This window comes from Buteo buteo, chromosome 9 (assembly GCF_964188355.1).
Source record: "Buteo buteo chromosome 9, bButBut1.hap1.1, whole genome shotgun sequence".
Taxonomy (NCBI): Eukaryota; Metazoa; Chordata; class Aves; order Accipitriformes; family Accipitridae; genus Buteo; species Buteo buteo.
This window is the reverse complement of record NC_134179.1, coordinates 42661576-42686963: the sequence shown is the minus strand read 5'-3', so window position 1 is coordinate 42686963 and position 25388 is coordinate 42661576. Positions and strand designations below refer to the sequence as shown.

General features: G+C 41.1%; 1 protein-coding gene across 1 annotated transcript in view; it reads right to left on the bottom strand.

The window, feature by feature from the left end:
- Nucleotides 1-25388, bottom strand: part of TANC2 (tetratricopeptide repeat, ankyrin repeat and coiled-coil containing 2) — a 255436-nt gene that overhangs the window by 106103 nt on the left and 123945 nt on the right. Inside the window, exons 6-7 of the mRNA XM_075036249.1 lie at nt 22464-22574; nt 4409-4557 (exon numbers count right to left, since the gene is read on the bottom strand). Coding sequence (XP_074892350.1) covers nt 4409-4557; nt 22464-22574 — 260 coding nt within the window. The remainder of the gene's footprint in view (nt 1-4408; nt 4558-22463; nt 22575-25388) is intronic.

Sequence of the window (25388 nt, the reverse complement as noted above, 5' to 3'; positions counted from 1 at the left end):
CGTGTGAATATTTCCATGATAATTTATAATCTCCCTCTGGTATCCATATAAAATATCCACCAGTGAATGAGACGACTGCCACCACATCCTTGTCTTTTGAAGCACTCAGGAGAAGCAAAACAACGCTTTCCTCTCCCCATCCAATTTGTGGTGCCACTAGTGGATCACTGTTATTGTTATTTTCCATTCTTTTATGTTCTAGGTACTTACAAATACTTCTCTTTTTTTCCCCAGTAGCCTTCTAGGAATTGCAGACAAGTTGACTGCTCTATAAATTCTGGCTCCCTGTATATTCTGGTTTCACACATTTGTTACATCACCTCTCATGCGCCTTCTCTCTCAAAGAACCTCTTTCATCTTCTCATACTGCAATGTTTTCAGATGTCCAAATACTGTACTGATTTTTGTAAATGTTTTTAGTTTTGCAAAATTATTTCTAACTCATTAATTCTAGTGGCCAAATTAAAAACTATTTGTGTGTCAGTATTCAATGAAAATACTCCGTTATTTTTTCCTCTTAAAATTGCTGGGGTTTATTATTATTATTCTGAATATAACCTAACACGGGGCTCTTTTTGCATTGCTGCTATGTATCAAGCAGATGTTTTCACTGAGCCACCCACTACAGTGGGGCTGTCTCTTCTGATTTATCACAGACTCCATCAGTACACCTGAGCTGTTAAATTAGCTTTTTCCAATATTCATTTTCTTTAACCCACTGACAGTACAACAAACTGCACCAAGTTTAAGGTAATATAACTTTTGAGGTTTGGACAAAGAAGGCCAAGGGCATCCTGGGCTGCATTAGGAAGAGCGATGCCAGCGGGTGAAGGAGGTGATGCTTCTCCTCTGCTGAGCTCTGGTGGGAGCACACCTGGAGCACAGACAAGGACACTGGAGTGAGTCCAGCTAAGGACCACGGAGATGACTGAATGACTGGAGCATCTGACATAGGAGGTACGGAGATATTCAAAACCCAGCCGGAGATGGTCCTGAGCCACCTGCTCTGAGCTGACCCTGCTTCGAGCGGGCGGGTTAGATTAAACAATCTCCAGAGATGCCTTCCAACCTCATACTGCAGCATCTAAAAATTTAATCAGCTCACATGTGGGATCTTTCAGAATGCGAAGCATTATTACTATTATAAATTCTTTATGGTGAGGTTTTTCTATGTCCTTGTTTCAACTGTTATTTTAAACAAATCCCTGCTGAAATCTCAGTACTAACAAAATAACATCCACTAACCTTAAAACACACAAAAAAATTACACTTTAAAGCAAATTAAAATTCAGTGCAAGAATGGTACACCCATCTTCCTCCCAGCTGATAACACTATTGTTTCATAAAATGCCAAAAGTGATATTCTTATAAGTTCTTTTATTTGTAGTGTTATCAATGCAGCTCCTTAAGAACAAGCTACTTGCAACTGGAAATTACTAAATAACATGGTATATCACTTGGCATTGACTGACATGTTTTATTTTTGTATTGATACAGAAAAATGTTCCTCTGTGCAAGTTTTAAATATAAATTTCCATTAACAGAACATTCTGTATTATTATTGCTGCTGTTTCATCTGTCACATTTTCACTAAGCTTTGAAAAATTACACTGTTCTGTCATAGTCTCATTGTCCTTTGTGCTTCTCTGGCAGCCAGTGCAGTTAAAAAATAGTTTCCCAAAAAGTAGGAGAAAGAGGATTTATTCTTCAGCATTTGTGATGTCTCATTAAGGAAAGCATGATTAAGAAAGAGGCAGCACATAAAACATGCAATTTCATAGCAATCTGGATTAGAGAATACATCCTTTGACATACTCAAAATAAGGCAATTGAATGAAAATGCAGTGTGCCGATTTACAGATTGGGGCAGTTTTAGTGAAAACACCTCTATGCCTTATCTTCACTTTAGCTCAAGCATTGGCGAGATTGCAAATAATTATTTTCTCGCTTGAGAAGGCAAAGCATGGTTAGAATAACAAGCAGCAGCCTAGTCCCAGCTTTTGATACAAAGAACGTTTTCTTTGCCCAGGCCATGTAAATTAACGCATTAAAACCTAGAAAATTGTTCTCATTTTTAAATTCAAGTGCAAACTAGTAGTCAAAGTCTCAATCAGATTTTAATTAATCAATGATTAATGGAAGAATTAATCTTTGCAAATCCCACAAATGTCTCTCTGCATGATTTTCAACACTACTTTAAGTAGGATAGCTGAAGAAATTCAATTTGGGAAGAAGAGTTAGAGAGGTTTTTAGAAGATTTGCTGCAATTCAGAAGCAACTTTAGCTTGGACAGGATTTGTGCATGGCTCCGGTCCTGAGCCAGACAGCAAAAGTCAGAGAATGGCCACGAAGACTGTTAGATGGCTGGAGCTTACGATGTAGAAGGAGAAGCTGACGGAGAGGGTTCCTTCAGCCTGGAGAAGAGAAAGCTAAACTGCACCTTGGGATAGCTGCAGCCTTCCGCTGTCTGCAGGGGACTGTAGAGAAGACACAACCGTGCTCTTCTCAAAAGTGCAAAGGGAAAGGCCAAGACACTACAGTCACAGGTTGTATCAAGGAGATTTTCTGTCAGGTAAAAGAAAAAAGTCCTTCACAACGGGAGTCGTGAAGCCCTGAACAGGCTGCCCAGAAAGACTGTTGATTCTCCATCCGCGGAGATCTTCAAAACTCGCCTGGACGAGCCCTGAGCAACATGGTCCAACTTTGAAGCTAGCCCCGCTAGATGAGATGACCTCCAGAGGTCATTGCCAACCTCGAGCATGCTGCAATTCTAGGCAAGTGCTGACAGCAGGAGATGCTCACAAAGAAAGAAAAAAAATTAACTTGGTAATTGAGGAACCAGCCTCTCTTTATCTTCATGAGCACATGAATAGCATTCAAAGGCCCCGTAAAACTTTTTAATGCAAAAATTAGCACACAGCCCAAGATATCAATCTATTTTAGAGGACAACTCTCTGCTGTTTCTCTTTAGATTTTTCTTTTATTTATTCTCCAAAGACATCTTCTGCTTTAGAGAAAAGATGGGATTTTAATTTTTGTCAAAAGGCAACAACAAAAGGAACCATTTATAGTAGAAAGCTCTGCTTGGCTTTGAAGTATTCAGTTCAAATAGGTGCCTGTTAAAAGTACATTTTCTAGCACAATGTATAGTAAAGTACATTTCAAATCCACCACAACTTGCATAAAATATTGAATGAAAGCGTTAAAAGCTTAATGAATGTGTTAAAGGCAAAAACTTTACAAAAACACATTGCCTGGCTCTCAAGCATACTTTAGCCCATGCAGACGATCAAAAACCTTTTGGTTCAGTCTACAATGTGGGACCAATAGAGCCCGGGATGCTGCCCTCCACCCTGCTCTCCCTGCTTTGGGCTAGGAGGGGTCCTGGGCTTTGGAGCAACTTGTCTCCGAGTTTCCTTCCAAGTGGAACAGGTTGGGTGAAAGATTCACATATGCCACCAGGGCCACGATGGGCATTCAGCTCGAATGTACAGAAACCATCTTCTTGGCTGCCACTTTTCATTGACTTTTTCTTTTTTAAGGAATTCAGGACCTTAAGTCAGGTCCTCTCAATAGTACCTACGTTAAATATCTAAGTGACTTCTGGAGATTCATGCAACAACCTTGTTAAAAGGAAAGAGAATTAGAACTGGGCTTCCGAGTTTCATGCTCTTCTGCTACTTACAGGACTATCCATCTGCCCATTAAAAAAAAACAACAACAAAATTGTCTCCTAGTTTCATGCTCATCTCACCAACACTGCTGGGAGTGGGTGTATTGTCCAGGCTTGAGGAGGAGGAAGAAACTCAGGCACTTTCCACAAAACCTACATTGTAGCCCTGAGCTTTTTGCTATTTTGCTTTTCAGCCAGCCAGAGGGGATGTAACAAACTCCATCACGATGAAGATTTTATGATTTGCTTTCTGTACCTGTTTTCAAGCATGAAATCACCTTGTTCAGCAAACGTGAGCAAAAACTGTGACTATCTGTAAAATCAGGCTATTACTACTTACCTCTCCTTCCTGGAGAAACTGTGATCCTTTATGTAACATTGCTAAAGTACCTTTGAAATATTGCATGTAAGATGCCATGGAAGTACAGATTATTTTGGTCACTATAATCTGATTAGAAATGCTACCCACTCCTACAACATTTGCCAAAACAGAAAAACAACAGAAGCTGTTTCACATGGTAGCAGCTGATCCCCGAAACACGTACTGCTGCACTGTAATGATGATTCACCATTTAACGAGGAGATACAACCTTTTACCTCATAACAATTATTTCACCATTATGAGACACTCAGCTGCCATATAATTAGAAAATAACCACTCTCTCACATGCTGTATTTGGATCCTAACCCGTGCAGTTACTGCCGTACAAGCGGGAAGGATTGGAGGGGTCGTACCTGGTTCTCATCCTGCACCTCCATGCTGTACTGGGGCCCTGGCTGTACCTCCGTGACTTTCTCTCCCAGGAGGAAGCCCAGGCGAGTCATGAGTGTATTTGCTGCCTCATCTACGGATGGAGGGGGTCCCAGCTCCTGCTCAGTATCACCTAAACAGGAAGAAAAACAGATTCAGACAGGAATTGTTTACCTTGGATACTGCTCAGTGTTTTTCCAGCAAAACAGCGCTAACTCCTCATGCTGCAACGTCAGTATCCGGGTTTTCAGGTTATTCATGTTAGTCAAGTCTGTTTTAACATTATATGCTGGTCATTAATTTTAAGTTATGCATTGCTCCAGCTGTCAATACATGTTTCTTCTAACGTTAGCTGTTATTTCTCCTCTCGTTGCTCATTATATTCTCAGCACCTCCCATGGAAGCAAACACAGCCACCTTGCTTTCCCCGCACCAGAAGTAGCAAAGCCACCGGGGAACGAGATTTCCTGGACCAGCGATGGAGAAGGGGGAGCCTTCTCTCTCCTCTCTCACACAGAAACTACCTCCAAGTGACTCACAGAGAAACCAAGGCTACACCTGCCATTTTCAAAGCACTCCACGAGATGTAGAGCAGCCAACCTGCGCTACCAAGTGTTAAGGGCAAAGAACAGGACAGAAAACCCGTGTGCATCTTCCACTGTCATCTGCTGTTCCGACACGCTCACAGTCACGTAGAAAGCGTTGCTCTCCAGACACCAAACCTCCTTCTGCGGTCACAGTATAGGCCACGATACAAAGCAAAGTCCACCTGCCAACTCCCGTCAAGTCTATAAAATAGGCCAAAACCAACATTCCAGATAATTTTTCCTGATTTTTTTTCTGCCACCTCTAGGAAGAACACCACAGACAAGCTTCTGGCTAGCAATGCACACTGGGAAAAAGTCCAGGCATGTATATTAGCATTTCTGTATCTTTTTAATTTTATAACAAAAATTTGTGGAGGTTTTTGACTTGTAGTATCACAAAGGTAAGTTGGGTTCTGAAAGTTAAGTTCTCTCCTGCTCACACAAGCAGCAGTATTAAAGCTTGAAGGTCAAGTTCTTTCCACATTACACTGAAGCAATACTGTGTTTAGTGCAGTTGTAGGAGACTAATTAGGATCTGCAATTAGTCTACAGTTAATTATTCATCTGATAATGTACAATTTGGAGAAGAGCCCATCTCCATTTCCCAGCTCCATCCTGGCTCGAGGGTGCACCAGCACTCAGCCTGAAGCTACAGTAAAAAGATGTTACTTTAAATATTGCTTTTTGATAACTGTAACTGAAAACCACTAATCAGAGAACCTGGGATATGTACGAGACCTCAAAAAATTTAAGCCAGCTGCTTCCAGAAATTCCCATTTAATGTACATCTCACGGAAGCTCAGAGCAATTTTTCGGTGTCTCACCTGCACTACTGCAAATTAAAAACCCTGGAGCATCTCACATGCAACCGCGCCTGCATTCATAAGCACCGTCAACTTTGGAAAAAGAGCATCTGGAGCAGTCTGCACACGGTGACTTCGCTGTTATGAAAATGGATTATATACTATGATAATAGAAGCTGTCTTTAAGTTATTGAATCCCTATTGTACTGCTTTAAACAACACTGACGTGAATGGGATAGATTTAAAGAGAGAGACAAATTTAGATGGATGGCCCAATTTTCTGAACTGCTGACCACCCACATTCAATCTGTGGGCATTTACTATCTCTGGGAGTCAAATCCAGAACAGATACATTTACGTAAAATGAAAATTAGAGAGACTTATTTCCAAGGTTATTTTTTTCTTTAAAAAAGCAGACTTTTAGAATTTATCCTAGATATCTGTATCTAGGATATGGCTCCATTCATAATTATTAGAAGTTTATTATACATTCCCCATTCTGTCTTCAGAACGCATGACATTAATAATACTCAAACCGTGCTGACTTACACATCTCGGCAGAAAGGCAAAGCTGGATCTCTCTGCATTGCCCACCCAGGGTTGGATTTAGGGAGAGTGCCCAGACTATGCTGGGCAGGCTGCAGGGCGCTGGGCAGAGCAAGTTTCCTTTGGCTCAGTGTTAAGAACCGCTCCCAAACCAAACTGAACAACTTGCTCCTTGGAGGCTGGATTTAACCTTGTCCTTAGACCTCCCCTCTTTTATACTACCCCTAAAATATCTCTAAGGGGCACAAAGCTGTTTTCACCTGTAAAGTAAAGAAAATTACGAGCTTATCCCAGGTCACTCCTTAACAACATAGAAGATACAGAGGATAATAATTGTCTGCCTTGCTAACAGCCCTAATTCACCTGTAAGATGTTGGTTATGGCACGAGGTATCAACAGCTGTAACTGAAGCAGCTGAGCTCCGAGATCATCACGTTTAGTGTAGAACTATCAATTATTTTGTTATAACGTGGCTTTCAAAGTACAGATAATTTGAACTTAAGCAAAGCACTACTGTACTGGATTATTCCCTCTCTTGGTTTTAGGTCTTTAAAAATAAGTGCAGTCATTTAATTGAGCGTCAAAGAAGAGACGTAACAGCTCCAAGATGCCTGTGAACGGGTATTACAGAAAGAAGCTGTAACATGCCTTTCAAGGTTGACAGTAAGACCTAATACTCTCTTTCTAAGTTCAGTGAAAGGGCATAACTGGTTTTTTTCTCCCTTGCCACGTGTGCTATCCAGTTGATGCTGCAGCCAAATTTTACACACACTTCAGCACACTCGGTTCCCCCAGTCTCACCAGGGAAATTTGAGTGCACAGTTGATAACAGAACTGGCCTGAGATATTTTTAGGTATTCTGACACTACTGCTATAACGAACTACAGCAGCTCAAACACACATACTACAGTCAACTCAAATAAGCAACCTCTAGTATATCAATAAACTGTAACAAACTGCCCAGCTAGGCACATGCAAACCTGAAGTCAATCAGCGGATTGGAGAGATCCCAACGCGGTTTGCGGTCTGAAGCTGCTGCACTTGCTAGATCAGCTCATATGCTTCTGCATAAACATTCAGTAATATTAAAAGCCGTATCAAAATGCTCAGTGCCAGGAATTTTAAACAAGAATAAAAAAAAACTTAACTCCCCGACTCGTTGCACGTGATGAGTATTTCAAGGAGTTCTAGAGACTGTGTAACTTCATGTTCCTTTATGTTCAGCAGAAAGCTTGTATTTTTATATATATAGGCACATAAAACGATAGCAGGGAAAGGGTTCTCGCGAGCTGGCGGGCTGGGTAGATAAACCGTACCTACCTACCCACCCACCCACTCAGGTCTTCTCCTAGTTTCCCAGTGGCCATCAGACACGTAACTTGTACTGACATGCCAGCTGACATCTTTAGTTAGCTGCTTCAGTTGTTTATGTCTTGTTCGGTTTTAAGTGAGAGCTTTTTAATGATAAGCTCCATTGCGGTGAAATGGCCATGGAAGGAATACCAGACCCACCACGCTGTGACCCAGCCTGTCCGGCACTGATGGGATACCCCAACAGAGCACAGACTCACCTCTCCTATATTCAGCTTTAGCCAGAGATGAAATTACTTCTGATTACATTGTCTTTGCACATACTGTGGCATTTACTGATCCCCACATGATAAATGCGTTTTCTGAATCTTAGAAAAAATTACTTCCAAAGAATTTAATAGAGAAACTTTTCCCCACTTGGAATTTGTTGTGTTTAATTTCAAGGCAAGTGCTCCAAACCTGGAGTCAGCATTTCAGGTACTGAAGTCCGAGTCAAAACCAAAAGAGATTTACTAGATGTTTGCCACTAGTCCAAGGACTTTCATCACAGATATAGCCCGCAGACTACAAACACATTGCAGTGAATTGCTTATTTCTAATAACATAAATAAAAATCCATGAACAGCTCCAAGATAGATTAGTCTCAAAAGTTGTAGCCTGGTTGGAAGGAGAGGTAATTTGTCCAAGCAGTACACAGATTTTTTTTTTTTTCCTGTAAGAAAAATGTAAGCAACAAGCCTTAATTTGCACTGCAAAAACAAATGAACTTGAAAATAAGACATTCAGATTCTTTTGTAGTGAGCTATACATAAATTAAAGGTATCTTCTAAAAAGTGAAAGAAAAAGAATAATATTCAAAAGACTACATGAAATATGCAATCGAATTTTAGGTAGAGTCACCAAAAAGCTATACTAAAGGATACTTCTTTCTTTGAATCCTTAATCTTCAGATGAGAAAGGTAACTGCAGCATTATATGACAGAAATAAATAAAAGCTCCTACAGAGATGTGAAACAGGTTGTCCTTTCAGATTAAAATACTACAGGTTTTTAGGCTATCTGGCATTTTTATCTATCAGAGCAGAAGAATGCCGGGAACAGTAAATCAGAGCCTGCAGTCTTAACTCTGCTGCATGCACAGAGCAATCCAGAAGCAGAACAAACAGAAGCAAAAATCAGCAGGGCAAGAGCTTCCCATTCCCCAGCATGGAGCCACAGGGAAGAAAGGAAATCCCAAACCAGCACCGGCCACTCAGACTTCTGGACCTGTACCCACTGCTCCTTTATGAGAACTCCAATCTTCACGGTAATGGAAAAAAAATCAAAAATCCAACATAAACGTGACTTAGTTACTCTGAAACCAGAAGACAAAGTAAAAGAAACAAGAAAACGAGAATATGTGATTTCTCCATCTCTAGTCCTTGAGGAGCACGCTATGATTTTTTTACTTATTTATTTTGCTTCTGGATTGAATTATACTGGAATATATGCCACAAGAGGATTGGATGGACAGGGAGACAAACAGAAGGTTAATTCGATCAGGGCTCTGGAAAGCTAGGAGGTCATTTTGCTAAGGAGAGCTTGTGTTGCCAAAGGCAGGGCGGTCTGTGGGATAGAAAAGCCTGTTGAGGCAGAGGCTGAAGTGCTGGGTTAGGAGATCGATCGATCGATTGACTGGGAGGAGGGGTGGGGAGCGGGGCAGAGCGGGGATTGATCGGCAGCTGAGCAATAAGGTCACCAGGGCTCCGTGGGGGCTGAAGGGGAGAGAAGCGGAGGATGCAGGAGAAGACCGAGCATTTCCCTGCCACAAACCTGGCAGAGAGCTCTTCACCCATTTGATAGCACAAGAACCATTTTCAAGTATTACACCTAAGTAATTAGTAATAATAAATAATTAAATCCAGCACTCAATGAGTTAGAAGCTTCAAAAGGTGTGTAGGTACATAAGGCACACGCATACAGATTTTTTCTTTTTTTTTTTTTTTTAATAATTTAGCTTCCAGAGTTGCACCAGATCACAGCAGTGCACACCTCCGCACTTCCCAGCTACTTTTGCCATCTTTTTAAGATAATGACAATTTTTTTTTTTACTGAACTGCAAAAACGCAAATTAGAAACATTATAACCTGAGCTTGTCAAGCAATCTAATAACCTCTAATCCTTCCTCCCTTCAAAAAATTCAACCCACTTTAAATACGTCAGAAGGCCTCTGCAATTCACCCTGGAATTTACCTGATTTAGGCCCTTTAGGAGCAATTTGATGGATCCTGGCAGCTCTCAGATATCTCACCTACATACACCCTTAGTATTTTTGAAGGGTCAATTCTAGCACCTCTGTTAATGCCATATGCAGTAGGGTGGTCTCTTGGTTGCATGAGAAAAATCATACCTACCAAAATCAGCAGCTTTCACCGTATTCCGGAGAAGGGTGCAAAGACAGATCACTGAGCTCGGAGCCATTCCCCAGCCTCCCCCAGGGACAAGCACGGCCCAAACCTTACAACAACTGTTCCCACGCTGAAATTTTCTTTTAGAAGTGGTCCTGCTGCTAACCAGACCAGAAATGACCTGGGGAAGCCTTTCTGGGAAAAGCGGTGGGCTGGGGGGGTGGTTTGGTTTGGTTGTGGGTTTGTTGGGTTGGTGGGTTTTTTTCCCCAGGGGGAGTTCATAAGTGCTCATAAATGTTCACAGCATTTCCTTGAGAATCAAATATATCATTTTATAAGCACAGTTATTAGGTTTGCTCTTTTCAAGAAAGCATTCAAAACGTACAATGTTTTTGAACATTATCATTTTAAAATACTGTTTCTATTCTGTCCTTTCAGTTTCTATAATGAAATCTGCCACGTATTTCAGCTGCAATTGCTTACAAGCAAATGAAATTTCTTTATGATTTGTTTTGTAATTCTGTGACTTGTTTGATAGCTACCATTGTCTAATCTTTCAGATAAATGATGTAGGGTAGCGCCCCTGGGAGACACTAACAATGCGTCTTTACTCCAGAGAATATTTTTGGTTTAATGGTTATACTTTTACTTCCAAAACCAGACTCCAAATATAATTTAAGTTACATCTGAAATCTATTTCAGTGAGTGTCTAACAAGAAGAACTGGGTAACAGTTCACTTAGTGGCACCCATCACAGAATTTACCTGAATATGAAACTGATTTGTCTTAAAAATTAAAAATTCTTGTATTAGCAAAGAAAAAACCAGCATAGTTATATGCAGAGAGTGAGCACCTATGGAATACCAGAAATAAATGATACCACATACGATTCTGATCTTCAATTACATAACTGTAGAGTTTTATCTAACGACTTCCCTCTCTTTATGTGCCCTGAATCTGTCCTGTTAATAATATACATCTGCTTTAAATTATTCTGGATACACTTGAGCTATATTTGGAAAACGCCCTTGACCATTTCTGCATATCCCCCTAATCTCAGAATTAATGGAAAGTTTTTCATTTGTCTTGTTTCCATCAAGAAGACCTTTTTTTTCATTTCACCAGTAGGAGACAAAGGCTACCCCATACACATTGCTTTAAATGTCTATTTTTGTACTGCTGCTCTTCAGATACTTAATAGTTCTGTGAGAGGAATGGAAAACAGTCCCCACCAACTTCAATTACACCACAGACAAGTGGCAAAGGAAATATATTCTCCTTGTTTACTGATACCAAGGCCCTCTAGCTAGCCAAAAAAATAACACTGAACTATGAAGGTGTTCAGATTGTGGCTCTGACTCAATCTGTGCCCACTGTGTACTGCTCCAGCTCTGCTGGCTTTAGTGGCTGTTCCTGCTCTAGCCAACAATTTCTGTAAGAAACTGCAAAAATTCCCATCACTAATTCCACTAAGTCAGTCTCTTGCATGAGTTTCACAGACGTTTCATCTAAGAAGAAATTCAAACAAAAGAAATTCTCCTCTGCACTGCACATAAATACTGCTTCCTAACCAGTCCTTCCCCCTGCCTTTGCCGGTGATGTCCTCTGACATTCCTTCAAGTAGATTGTCAGAAAGACAGTTATTTTTAATCAGAAACCATACTGAGCCAGAGATAGGCAGTAAATGTAATTTCAACACTATCATAAAATCTAATTCAACGCATTTCATGTTCTAGATTTAAAAAAACCCAAACACTCTGCATGCACATTTGGGGATGAATTTTCCTGGATTTCAGCTCCCATTTAAGTACCAAAGAAAAGGGAATGGGGGAAACGAGAGACATTCAGTGCACTGATCACTGAACATATATATACATAAAAAAAAGAAAAAGGCCACAATTACCATAAATATGAGCCTGGGTATGGGGAACATTTCCTAAAAGCGGGATTACACTTAGACCCCTGAAAAGGTTCCTAAGCTCTTTAACACATCAAGGACAACATGACCAAGGCTGCAAGTCCCCCAGCGATGGAAAGTAGGGATGCAATTATTTCTTTCTTTACAGTTTTGGCATTTTATCTCTAAACCATCACCTGATCATAAAAATAGGTCTGTGCTCCTGGCTCTAAACATACAACCTCTCAGCAAACACTGACTGATCAAAGGCCTTGACTCTTAAATAAAGTTGTATGGTATTTATTTTTTAGCTCTTTGAACTGACCTTTTTTTCCAGACAGGTTTGAGGATGGTATCTTACCAGTGTTTTTTTAATATGATTCACAACCAAAAAAGACCAAATACTCCCTTCAAATACTATTTGTTTGCTAAAATCTGTGCAAAATACTGCTTAAGTATTCATTTTGCTGTATTAGGCATGTCGCATAGCATCCACCCAAACCATTTTTTTCAATAGTAATAAAAACTAGCAATAGTTTTTCAAGACCTCTCACATTCCCTCCTCTTACCATTTTTCACATCATAAACCTGATACAAATCTCACAAACACACGTTACGCATCACGACTCTTACAAACCGCGATGAAAATGAAAAGCAGCAGCTGGCTTATCTCTGCTACGAGACAACTTTAGTACCAAGTTTTACTTTTGTGATGGTGTACAATTAAGCTCACGGTGCAAACGCAGTCAACCAGACAGCGGCACAGCTTCAACAGAAGCTTAGAAAAACTCTCTCCTCCTGACCGTTTTGGGACGATGCTAGCTGCAGTGGGAATTGTGCGAAGCGTGCAGCCCCCCACAGAGGGGGTGTCCAACAGAACCTGCCCCACGGGCAGCCTGCTCCCTCCTCGCTCATGGTCAAGCCAACCCTGCTCAACCAACAGTGGCAAAAATAAAGTTGCAGGAAACCTTCAGAAATATATATATATATATATGTATGTATGTAACATTTCCATCATTGTACAAAATCAATTTAGGTTTTCATCTGCAAAGACCATACTCATTTCCACCCTCAGCAGTTACAACAGTGGCAGAAGCTGCTGTGAATCCTTTTATCGTACCCCCAAGGTAGTCTCCAGCCACAATTTCAACATTTGAGCTTCCTGGGAGAAAAATATGCAGAAGGGGATTTTTTACAAATTTTTATAAATAACTTTTCTTCTCCCAAGATAGCTTTGCCAGGTCAAAACCCAACTAGCTTATAACGAGATATAACTGTAGTAAGGCAAATGATGACACTTTAGCCTTTAACCACTGTTAAATGGTAGGTTGTGGGCTTAACAGAGCAAGAAGAGACCACGACAGTATAAAAGCCTTGTCTTTCCTATACATGATATATTAGCACATTCCCAGAATAAATTTTATTAAAAGCAAATCAGACTAAATTATGACCTTTGTATATACAACACTGACAACAATCCCCAAAGCCTACTGCCATTATACACCTAAATAAGATTTCAAAAGTACTGTTCAGATATAAAAACTACTACATAGTTGTAATAAGCTACTGCTACCACTTACTAGAATATCAAGCATAAAAGATTATTGGTTGATTCTTACTTTATATGTCATAAATTAATTCATATATATAAAAAAATCCCACAAAGCTGAAACACGGTATGTTCACACCATCAGAAGTTGAAGGACTGGGCATGCTGTTACGTGGTACAACTGCAAACTGAAATATTCTTGGGTAATCCAGTAGTGGGCTAAGATGGAGTAACTCCATCACTTCCAGTACTTGCACAGACTTTTGTAAAACTGTTATAGGCAATTCTAGTAGCCACCATAAACGTAACAGAGTATTTCCCATGCTTCTCAGTACTGTTTTCAAACAGAGCCAACGTCTAGGGCTGTTGCTAACTAGCATCCCTCCGATGATTAGAGGGGGAAAACCTTACTGTCCATTTGGATGAAATCCATTTAAAACTTCTTGTTTCTCTAAAGCGTAAACTGTATTAATGAAAATCTTACACCACTCAAAAATAAAATCAACCACACTGTCCTCACAGCGTGTTTAAGTTACACAGCGTATGATCTGCAACCTCACCCATATAACTTGGGTGGAAATACAACACTGAAGTTACCGAAGGGGGGCAGGCACAGGTGACAGCCATGCAGGTAACCACAAACATCATCACATCTCCTCTTGCCAGGCAAGCAAAACAGATGCCAAGAAGAGACGGGAATACAGCAGGGAGCCCAGGAATGCCACGGTGCCCAACACGCTTCTCCAGGCAGGCTCTGCTGGCAGCCAGCAGGGAAGAGCAGCACGAGAGACTTGGTCCAGATGCCAACACGTGCGGTGGGACAACGCTTCCCCGGAGGGATGGGGACTCCCCACGGGAACATACAGAAGAGCCATCGGGGACTCAACTCAGAGAAAACTGAAGACAGCAAGTAGAGGAGTCTGAGAGGAAGGCTGCTACAGCCTCAGAACAAACACAACAATTTTGGACCCCGCAGTAAGTTACAGACCGCTGGAGGAATTTGAAGATACAGTGGTATAATCAATGTTTCCCCGCAAGGCTGTACTTTCAAACTGGCAGCTGGCCAAAATTTTCATGTTTGGATTCAAAGCAATTATTTTTCAAGTGATTAGGAGTCAAATAATTAGTGACATAAAATGTCAAAAATTCTGCTTAATAAAGCAGACAATCTACTGTGGTGCAGGAGGTTATGAGCAAATTGATCTCCTTTCTTCAGTGTACAAGTGCAGCTGTGCTGCCCAAGAGAAAAGGAACAGACAGGACGGGGGGAATACGATGATCAAAACAAATTACAGCAAGGGGAACAATATTCATGCTGGATAAGAATAAAGAAGTACTTGTTCTGCCGTCCTGAGCAGGGTTAGGAAGTCAAGGCAACTGGTAAGAGTGCAGAAGTAATGGTGTGGCTTTCAGAGCGCCGCATATTTTCGTTTATGAGAAGCTCTCCATAGCATCACTGAAGTTAAAGTACTTTTTGCATAGGACAAAAAAAAAAAAAGAAAAAAAAAAAGAACCATCTATTGGCCTCATGTACGCATTAAGACATGGGAACCAGGCTTATAAAAGAATTGAGCGGTTTTCTACAAATGCAACCACCCCTCCTTCTATTGTTAGAGCTGGTAAAATGAATATTGAGGGTTTTGCCTCCATGAAGCATTGAAACAAAATAATAGTATCTCAAGACATCGTAGGAAAAAAAAAAGTAGAATTATTGACCACTTCCTCTAGACTGTAAAGTATTTGGGAATAAATATCTGAGCCAGAAGGAAAAAAAAAAGACTAATTGGCACAACCATGATGAAAAACTCCAGCAACCATCATCTCCTCCTTTTTTGCCTTGCTTAGCATCCCGGTATTTCCACTTATGACAGGCATAAATGCAAGGTGAAGGCTAACTTCAGATTGAACTCAGCCTAAAGAAATCAATAGCTGCAGGAGCTAAGATGGAAGATTAGGTTTGTGCAAAGACATCAACAGCATCGCAAGCAGGAGCCCAAAGACAACTAGGACAGCGCTGTCACAGACAGGTCAGGGCTGCCATCGCCCTGGGACCCTCCGACGCTGCCTGTGCAGCTAACACCGAACACGTGCTGATGCACGGCTAATTCAGCCTGACAGATGCTGAGTAGAAACAGAATTACCACAAGATCAACAAAGTTGAAATGATTTCCCAAATATAATTTGACAGGTAGTATCTTCCCCAAATTGGAAGTATTGAAGAGTCTTTTTTCCCAAAGGAAAATCTGGGAACAATGATTTAGTTTTGGCTAGAATTTATAATTATAAAATATGACTGCAGACTAGTGCTCTTGTGACACCTCATGAAGACATTGAGAAACACCAGAGACTCTAGCAACAAGTGACCAACACTGCTGGGAGTTCAAAAGGCACATTTTACCAATTCTGTCAGCAATAAATTGAGATCCTGAAGGTGGAGAAACAGCTGAAGATTTCAGTAGGATGATACTAACAGTAGATGCCTTTGATGACTAAGCACAATAAAGTCCAAAAGAAATTAAGCAGAAGACAAGCACAGAGATTTGTTACCTACGGGGGGGTGGGGGCGGGAATCCATTCCAACTTTTCAATATGAATGATTTCTTGGTCTGAGACAGGATACTTTGTACCTTTGCAAAATACGTTAGGTTAGAGATACATCAATGTCCTATCATCTAAGCCAGAACTGAAGTTGCTTCAGACTGAAATTCTAGGTGAGTTATCTGTCATTAGAAGGTCCAATGACTCTGGTGAAAGCTACAGCGACATGTTTCATGATTAGCCATGTCTTTGTCCCATCCCTAATAGTTAATTTTGTTTTACAGATGGATACGTTAGGACAACCAAGGAGCTGAAGATGAAGCCACCTGCAGACAAGGTGATAAGAGGGCATTTGAGCACGCAAGGACTACTGGGACAGTGTTGGAGGTCTGCATTGGGCTGAGGGTCCAAGACCTGCAATCATTCCACTTACAGTGTCTACTGGAATAGCCCCTGAACTTACCTAATCCTCAGTTTTGCCTGCAGCCAAAGCACGATGTTCTACACCCGAAGACAGCTGAGTGGCATGGATGGTCATCATCGGAATACAATCCTGGAGCAAAACAGCGACCTATGCCAGTAATGAAGACAAAGCCTACACATCAGCTTCCAACGTGACTGATTCCTGACTAATTCGTGAAACTCAGAGTACCTTGCCTCAAAGACCATCATGCTTTTGCAGCCATACTGCCTGAGCTGTGATATTTGGGAGCATCAGTGCAGGCTGCCTTTGTTTTTAAAAATAATATACTAGAAGAGGAAACTCCTCTGACAGGTGTCTCTCATTCAATGAGAAGACTGACCCTGTCTGATGTTGTCCATCAGCAATGAAAAGGGTAAGCACACAGTACAGGGAAGGTCTCCAACGCTCCATCCATACAAGAAAGTCTCATATCAAGCGCCTGGTCCCACCTGCTCAGATGTGGAAGAAAAGGAGGCTTTACACTGATCCTTGCAGGCCCATCACCGAGAGTTTCAAAATCAACATGGTTGGATTGCTTGTGTACATATTTACTCACTGGCAAGACAGAAAGCTATAAATATTCAATAAGCCGAAGTATTAGCACAAAAAAATTACTGTTTCCCAACAGGCCAACTGAAAGCAAGTATTCCTGTTTGACAAGGCAAAACAACTTGTTAGACTCCCTGGGATCCATCCGGATGCGCAGCCAAAGGTGCTAGGCTGCAGGAAATTCTGCTGCTAAAGTACCTGATGTGAAATACACTTCAGGGGCCATTGAGGTTATACGTTTTGGCACTAGCCACAACACTTCAAAGTTGGACAGTTCTTCACCTAAACAGAATTTGGATCACTTACAGCCTTTTTCCCACCTTTTTCCTCCCTTTTTCCCCTTTTTGTTTTTCCCCCAGATAGATGAAACCAAAACCTAGGTTGTAAAGGGAAGTTGGTTGTTAATAGATCACATCAGGAAGCTTCAAGAATACCACGTTATCTGAAAATATTTAACAGTTAAAACATACGGCAATAGTATATGGAATTCAGATTATTTTCAGTGCTTCTCTTGAGCATCTCCCCTTTGACAAGAAGGTTCAATAAACCCTAAATTGTAAACCCAGCCGCTGTTCTCCAAGCTGCAACTTCCAGTTTGCAGCAAACCCAACCGTATGTACCTAACGGCAAGTTGCCTATGGCTAATCCCAAACAGATGCACAGCTGGAACTCTAAAACCACCTTCATTATTCCTTGCTCAGAATCAGAATTTCAGACCAGGGTGGGGGATGATTTGTTTTGTTTTAGTTGGAAGGGGTTAAGTTTTGGATGGTTAATCCAGGAATTTATTCTGAAACTGTTTCCATCTCTCAATACATCGGAAGAAAACAGCACTGTCCTCCCAAGAGAAGTGTGAGATAAGTCAATCGCTTCCATAGCAACCGACGCACCGAATTGCCATGACTCTCTTCTGCAATTAGGGCTGATCACAACGATTTCCCATTCCCTTCAGGTCAGTGGGCTTGATAATGCTGGGACAACCACAAGATTCAACAGTAAAACCATTTGTCAAACCATGGTTGGTTTGATTATTCCCTTGCCTTCCTCCCAATTCATCACTGTCCAGTATGACAGAGGCTGGACAAGGATCCTGCTGGCTGAATTTGTCTGGGGTTTTGTGGGGGTTTTTTTGGCTCATTGCCTGTATTTTCACCATGAAAAATCAGAGTACAACACTGTTTCATGCATTCCCTGTTAAAGGCCTTTTTCTAACACCTGAGAAATGTTTTGTTGTGTTCAAGAGAAGTGTGTGGTTTGTGTAAATTGAAAAATACACATTTTACATGATGAAAAGAAAGAAGCAGCAGCAGCGAGCAGATGTCAACCTCAACGATTCTTTAACCAAAGAAAGAGAAAAAGGAGTGATGAGATGAACATAAACGATGCTGTGATGGTAAATCACCCTTCACTGTCCGTGGCGGCGGCACTGCTGCAGCACCTAACTTAATTAAGGATGGAAACAGATGCCTGCCAGCATAATGTGGAACAAGCAAACATCCCCTGACCAGACATTTAAGATTTGTGTCCCAAAATTTCAGAAGAAGAATTTAATCAAATTAAAAGATAATGTCATAACATACTTAGCCTTTGAAACATAATGACAAGGTAATAAATCACGCAAAATGCAACTGTAAACATTGATCTAAGACAAAACACAATTACCTGAAGGCACTATCTATCTCAGACTGTTTCCAATAGGTTTCCTGAGCATTAACAAGTCAAAACATGTTTTAGCTACCATGCTAAAAACAAAAAGCTTTCCAAGAAAGATGCCCTCATGATACACAACTAAGCAGAATCAAGAAGCCAGGACGCCATCCACTACAGAAGTAGTGCCACTAGGCAGGAGTGAGGTGTGATAAATTTGGGGGGGAAAAAATATTACACATTAAACTGTGAATCACCAGACCATTACAGAAAAGGTTTAACAGTTGAACAACAGAGGTTTGAAAGTCAGCTCCTGGTCTTCCATGTTATCCCCCTTAAAGAGCGATAATGGCTGTGAAGGTGTCATCCCCGAGCTGTCCCACTGTCTTAGAAAGTCTGACAAGAAGGAAAATGCAAACACTTCTGCCAAACAGTGCCTGTAGGATCGGAGCAGAGACAGGGAGGGAGGATGGATTAAACTCCTTTCAGACCCTCCTTGTAAAGTCAGTGGTCAAGAAACAAGAACAACTTCTCCACCATAGACACTCCAAGTCAAAAAGGGCTTGATTGAACTCGAAATGACCACTGCAATCACAAAAACTTTTACAGAAATGTAAATCTGATAGAAATGGGTTTCTCAAAGCCACAGAACAGCTTTTTTTTTGTCATCATCTTAAATGCAACAACTATAAAATGTGATCCAATTTCTGCTTTCACTTAAATACATTAATTTGATCTCAGAGAATGTAATGGCCTTCACTGGCAAAGCAAAGAATATAATTAAAAAAAAATCATATCAAGCTGAAAGCTTTACTATGACCTTCCTATTAAAACTTCCCTCAAAAGAGACTAGCCACCTGATTCTTTTCCTTCCTCAATGTTAAAACGTCTAGAGCGTATCATCTCATACACTGATTCACACTGCAAGATGTCAAAAGCAATAATTCCCCGCAGCAGCACAAGAGGCCAAGCGGTGGCATGGTGGTTGCTCAGGAAACCACCTCCCTGGAATGTGCTGAAATTTGCCTGAAGCCTTAAAATAAACATTTTAGCATTGAGCAAAATTTCATCTCTAGGCATCTCAAATTGAAATAATCATTTCTAAACGCAGAGTAGATAATGTTCTCTCCTCATTGCTATTTAGTGTTTTAAACTGCCTTTAAGTGTATAATTAATTACATTACTTGTCAGGGATCACTTTACAAACCACTCCACCTCCACTCAATTGCTACGCTCTAGCATATCTTTGGCCTTATTTTTTTCCTTTTTTCAATTCATATCATCATTCCTGGAGACACTCAGGATTTAACACTGTGTGCTAACATCCTTCACAGGATGCATACGTTTCAGAAGAGGGTTAAAACAAGCTTAACACGGAAGAAACTAGCTGTATTTCCTTGGAACGCTGACTACAGGCAGTGCCGCAGTCCAGAGTAGGACTTGGCCACTCTTCCTCCACCTTCCCATCGGGAGCTGGACTCTGAGCCCAGACCCAAAGTCCTTTTGCCCCTATGAGTTGTCCAGATCTTTGTTCTTTCTTCTCTTCTTTACAGAAGGATCCTTCCCCAGCCACCTTCTTCTTTCCAAGGTCTCATCTCTTGAGGTCCTTTAATCCAGCCTTCTCGCCCAGAAAAATCTCCAGCCCTCACATTACCACTATGTTCACAGCAGGAACCATAAATCCAGGCAAGTAAAGCATGATCCATTTGTACCGTAGAAAATGAGTAAAGACCCACGGGGTGACTGCTCGCCAGCGCCTCGCCGTACCTCTCGGTGTGGGGGAAGAAGCAAAGAGCTGCAGCATTGCAAGAAGAAAACCGCATCCCACAAACTTCCTTCTACCAATAGCTTCAGAAAGCCTTCCCCAACCCATTCCTCCATCCCCTCTTCACCTGCCTGTCTAACATAAACCTGGCCGGGCTCTTCAGGAGCTGCAGTCCCTGGACCTGGGCAAACACACGGGCTTCCCAGCTGGACGAGGTCCTGGGCACCAAGGATGCAGGGGCATGGTGGAGAGAGGGGCACCCCAGCAGCAGCTCTCTTGGCACGCGCATTTTGGCAGCCTGAAGCAATCCGCGACCCTTAATCTGAAGTTTCTACCTTTACTCCAAGTTAGTGCTGTTCACTAGCATGTACTATGACAACTCTCTTGCTCTCACTTTCTTCTCTTCCTTAATGATGCTTCATGTTACTTTAATAATACTTCAAGGCAGTCGGAAACTCCACTTTTCCTTTCAGATCACTACACTATCAGCAAGAGAAGGAGATCAAAAAGAAAAAAAAAAAAAAAAATCACAGATCCCATCGTCAGAGCCCGCTCCTGGGCTTGGCAGGAGTCCTGCCCTTCCAAACACCCTGGCAAGCGAAGCTGGGGCAGGGGGCAAGAGACACATGTGCACGCATGCCTGCAAGACGTAACACAAGACATGGGAATGTGGAATTTATGCTTTTTAAGCCAAATTTACAATTCAATTATAATTCTCTGTGGATGCAATCATAATAAGTTTATAATTATTAACAATTATAAACATGACAGTAGAAGCTATTTAGTTAGAAGAAGAAAGGGCTGCAACAGCAAAATTTTAATTGTAATTCACGATGATTGAAAAAGAAGGAGCACTTTTCACAGCAACTATGGCCTCAAAGGAGGCACTTCCAAGCATGAGGACTCTGGACAACTTTCAATTAATTCCTCCAATTGTGAATACTCCATAAGCTCACCATCCACAGAAATAAACGATACCCTGATTTCACAGAATCATTTATTAATGATTATTAATCTACTGTAGCTATAGATTTAAGAGGCAGATCTCACATATTTGCATGCCATTTCAAAACACTCAACATCCTTTTACCCCATCCAAAGCCTACACTGAATATGGGTCCCTTTGGTTCATAAACTAGGGAAAGCCAGGGGAGAAAACCGCAGAATTTGGCAAAAAATCCACTGAAACACTTGCTGCTGCTTTAAGACGGCGCCGGTCCCAGCCTCCTCCAAGGGCAGCACCTCCACCGCAGCATCCAGCCCTCCCCAGGTTGCCACTTCCAAGTTAGGAAGAATCTGGGCAATGATACTGAGTTGGCAGCAAGACGCAGCTATATAAAGATTTAACAGCACTCACACATCTGCATGAGGTCTGTCTGGGCTTGAAGGTATTTATGCAACTGCCTGCCCGAACCGTCAGACACATACGGGGTTAAGCCAGGGAGGGACACGACCCACTTCTATTTATGCTTCAACCAGAGGCCTCTAGCAATATGTATACTTTTAAGATCAATTAGTACAGGATACATAAATTAGAAGCTATTTCTAAAAAAAAAAAAAAAAAAAAAAAAAAAAAAAAAAAAAAATTCAGTAAAGCAATAGTCTTGGATGCAGGTAAACAAGATCCCATGGTTTTGCATTAGTTGATTTAATATTTCTGAAATGTGGTTTTATTTCAGCCTCTCTGAAGACCAGCATTACAAATTAAATTTAAAGTAGTATGTTCATTGGATCATTTTTATCTTCTCAAAAGCAACTCTGTAGATATTCTAAATTATTCTGAGGGGAAAGCGGCCACACACAAAATTGCAAGTAACAAACATAAATGGGTATCAATTAGAAACTCACACTTATTCAAGCTTCCAAGTCAATGAAACTTGGCTAGGGAAGGTCCAATCAACCATCTATAAAAAGGAGCCATACTACATTTAAAAATACGTCTGGGCTGGAATTGCCTTTTCTCCCTCTTTTAGCGCAGAGCCTTTGCATGCAGCTTACCAGGGCAGTATGCATCAACGTCCAGTTTCTGTGCTGAAGAAAGTGTTGGTGAGCCAAGCTCAGACTCTGGGATTCGAGGGCTCTCAACAAACTTTGCTTTCCTCAAAGGGGCTAAGGAGAAGGAGGGGGAGAGAGAAAGAGAGGTCATGAGTAAGGGAAATAGCAAGCAACAGATGGAAGCACTTAACTAAACGACACTGTCAGACTCATATCAGGTTACCCTTTTTTTTTTTTTTTGCCAGAAAAAAATTATCTGCATTCTTTACAAGGAGATGGCTCTTGTTAAAGCTTTCAAACTGTACAGTCTTACTTGAAAGTGTGCAAGTACTGAGGCACATTCTTGATACTCTTAAACACTTCCTTTTTTCCTACTTTATTTTTTTTATAGGAAGCAAATGGGCCTGGATTCAGCAACTGTACAAAAGCTAAGATCATAGAGAGGTACACAGAGCCCATCAGGGTTTAAGATATTTAACTATAAATATCTAAAATGAATATACAAATTCTGTGTTCAGTAATTGTTTCCTTTGGACATAAAATTTCAATTCCAAAACACTCTGAATGTCTGACCAAACAGATCTGGTGTTCAACACAAAAGATCAGTAAAGCTAATGCTGTCCAAGACAAAAAACAAGCACTCCGCTTTTATCCTTGCAAATCCAGAAAAGATGCGAGAGACTTAAATAAAGAACAGGGAAAAGGTAAAACTGTCTGTAACAAAGCAGTATTGACGACTAGTGCTAGAGAAATGGGATTTTTCTGCAAGTTTTAACAGTCTGAACTCTAAAGGACATGAAGTTCTGTGCAACATTTGTCTGCAACAAAATAATTACTAAATCACTTTTATTAATAAGTTTTTAAACAGATATTCCTGCCAGACCAGAGAAATAGAACTAGCGAGTAAGTTATACGCAGAGATTATTGTATTGCATTTCAAAGTTAAACTCACATGCCCATTAAAGTGAAAGACTAATTTGAAAATCCACTCTACAGACAGTATCATGGGTCAGAATGCTTCATGCCTCTGATTCCCAGCATAATAGCCTCAATTTACATAATTTATATTTATAGTTCTCTGTCCTGCAAATTAAATTTGGGATCTGAAACTAAAGATGGGGGGGACGTTTGTTCTCATGCATCTCCTGTAATAAAAGCTCAACAGGTCAAATGATGACCTCTGAGGCAGCAATAAATCTCTTGCTTTTAAGGAGCCTGCACGCAGCCAACACGGTTGGCCCTGCAGTTGGAAAAGGCTTAGCAATTCCGATGACGAGGAACCAGAAAGGCTACACACAACTAGCTGGCTCTCGCTAGCTGAGCTGGTACATAAACGAGCACAGGAATTTTTAAAAGGGGGGTGGGGAAAAACTGAGATAAAGGTTAGGGTATGTTTTTTCAACGCAAAGTCCTTGTGAGGCTGAATATAGGCAAGGAATCAGACCCCCCTTTCTGGACAAAATAGGTGTTAAACACCCTCCTGACTCACTCTCTCCTCAGGATCCATCCCAGGAGATCTGATCTGACGAGGAAAAAAAGGTACCACGCTGCCATTTTGCACGAGAAAATCCTAGAGGAACATTAGATATATTTACAGCACATTCCCCTCCGGAGTCTATAGGGGCCGGTGTAACATGAGCCGTGCCAGGCAAAAGGAATGTGTGCGAGACTGACGGGAGATAAGGGCAGCCTGAAGCCCCCTTCTCCCCCCAGACCCGCTGCCGTCCCACCAGCACACGAAGCTCAGGGATATGCAGCCCTGCTCGGATGTACAACCTGATGCCAAACACCGCAAACCAGTAGTCAATTGCACAGAGAACCCCCCAAAACCCCATACGTGCACACACCCTATCAGTTTGCAAACTGGCCGACACCAGTGAAAAAATTATTCGCAGCAATGATCTCGTGCCAGATGTAAAGAAAGCACGTAAATATTGAAAAGATTATTATTATGACATGAAAACTGTTTAGAATAATAATTCTGCACAGGCCAATCTACTAATATTTCATTTGTAATTGAGGTTTTAACAAATAAGTTTATTTCAAATGTTTTACCATGGCCCCAGTAATGGTCATTTTTACAATATATATTAAAGATAGCTCATCTTTTCTTTCTTTATCATTTCTGGCTAACACTAGAACCATAAATCATCCAATGCGACACTGGGCAATGCTCATTTTGTTCTGAAATACAGAACAAACAGGGTTTTCATAGTTCAAGAGATGTTAATGACTGCAATGGGATTGTCACCAGAAGATAATGCACTAAAGATTATTTGACTTACTAACCCAAAGAGGAAGAAATTCAAAAAACAAAGAGAGGGCTGACGATACCGACTACGCCGCTTTCTGTGCAGAGTCAGTCTGCAGAAGATGCAGAACCTGCACGTTTCGATAGATCAGCACCTAATAGGTCAGCTCCTGGCCATAAGGAACGAATACAGGAATCTCCCATTTCAGCACAGGTTTTATTTCTGCATCTCTTCTGGATCTTCTTTACTCCTCACTGAGGAGCTGACCTCATCGCCCGATTAATTCCTGCCTTCTCCAAACAACTGACCTACAACAGCAGAAGTGATCAGGTTGTGGATTCAACAAGCTGATCCAGTAATTTTTTTTTGAGGACAACTAAGAACTTCTTATTAACAACGTGGTGAATTCTCAGTGTACTGCAAGTTTAGTCATACGCATCATTTTACGGCTGTTATGTTTTTGTTCCCTAAAAAGCATGACTTAAGTCTTAAAAACACATGTTACCACCAGACAAGATACGCTATGTCAACATGACTTAAAGACAACAGTTTATTTTAAAAGGCTCAAGTCAATACAATCTTCTCAGCGTAACTGCAGATCGGGAAAAAGCCACAGAGCAATAGTTTCTTTTATTTCAGATATTCTGAACCTGAAAAAGACAAAAAGCTCTCCTAA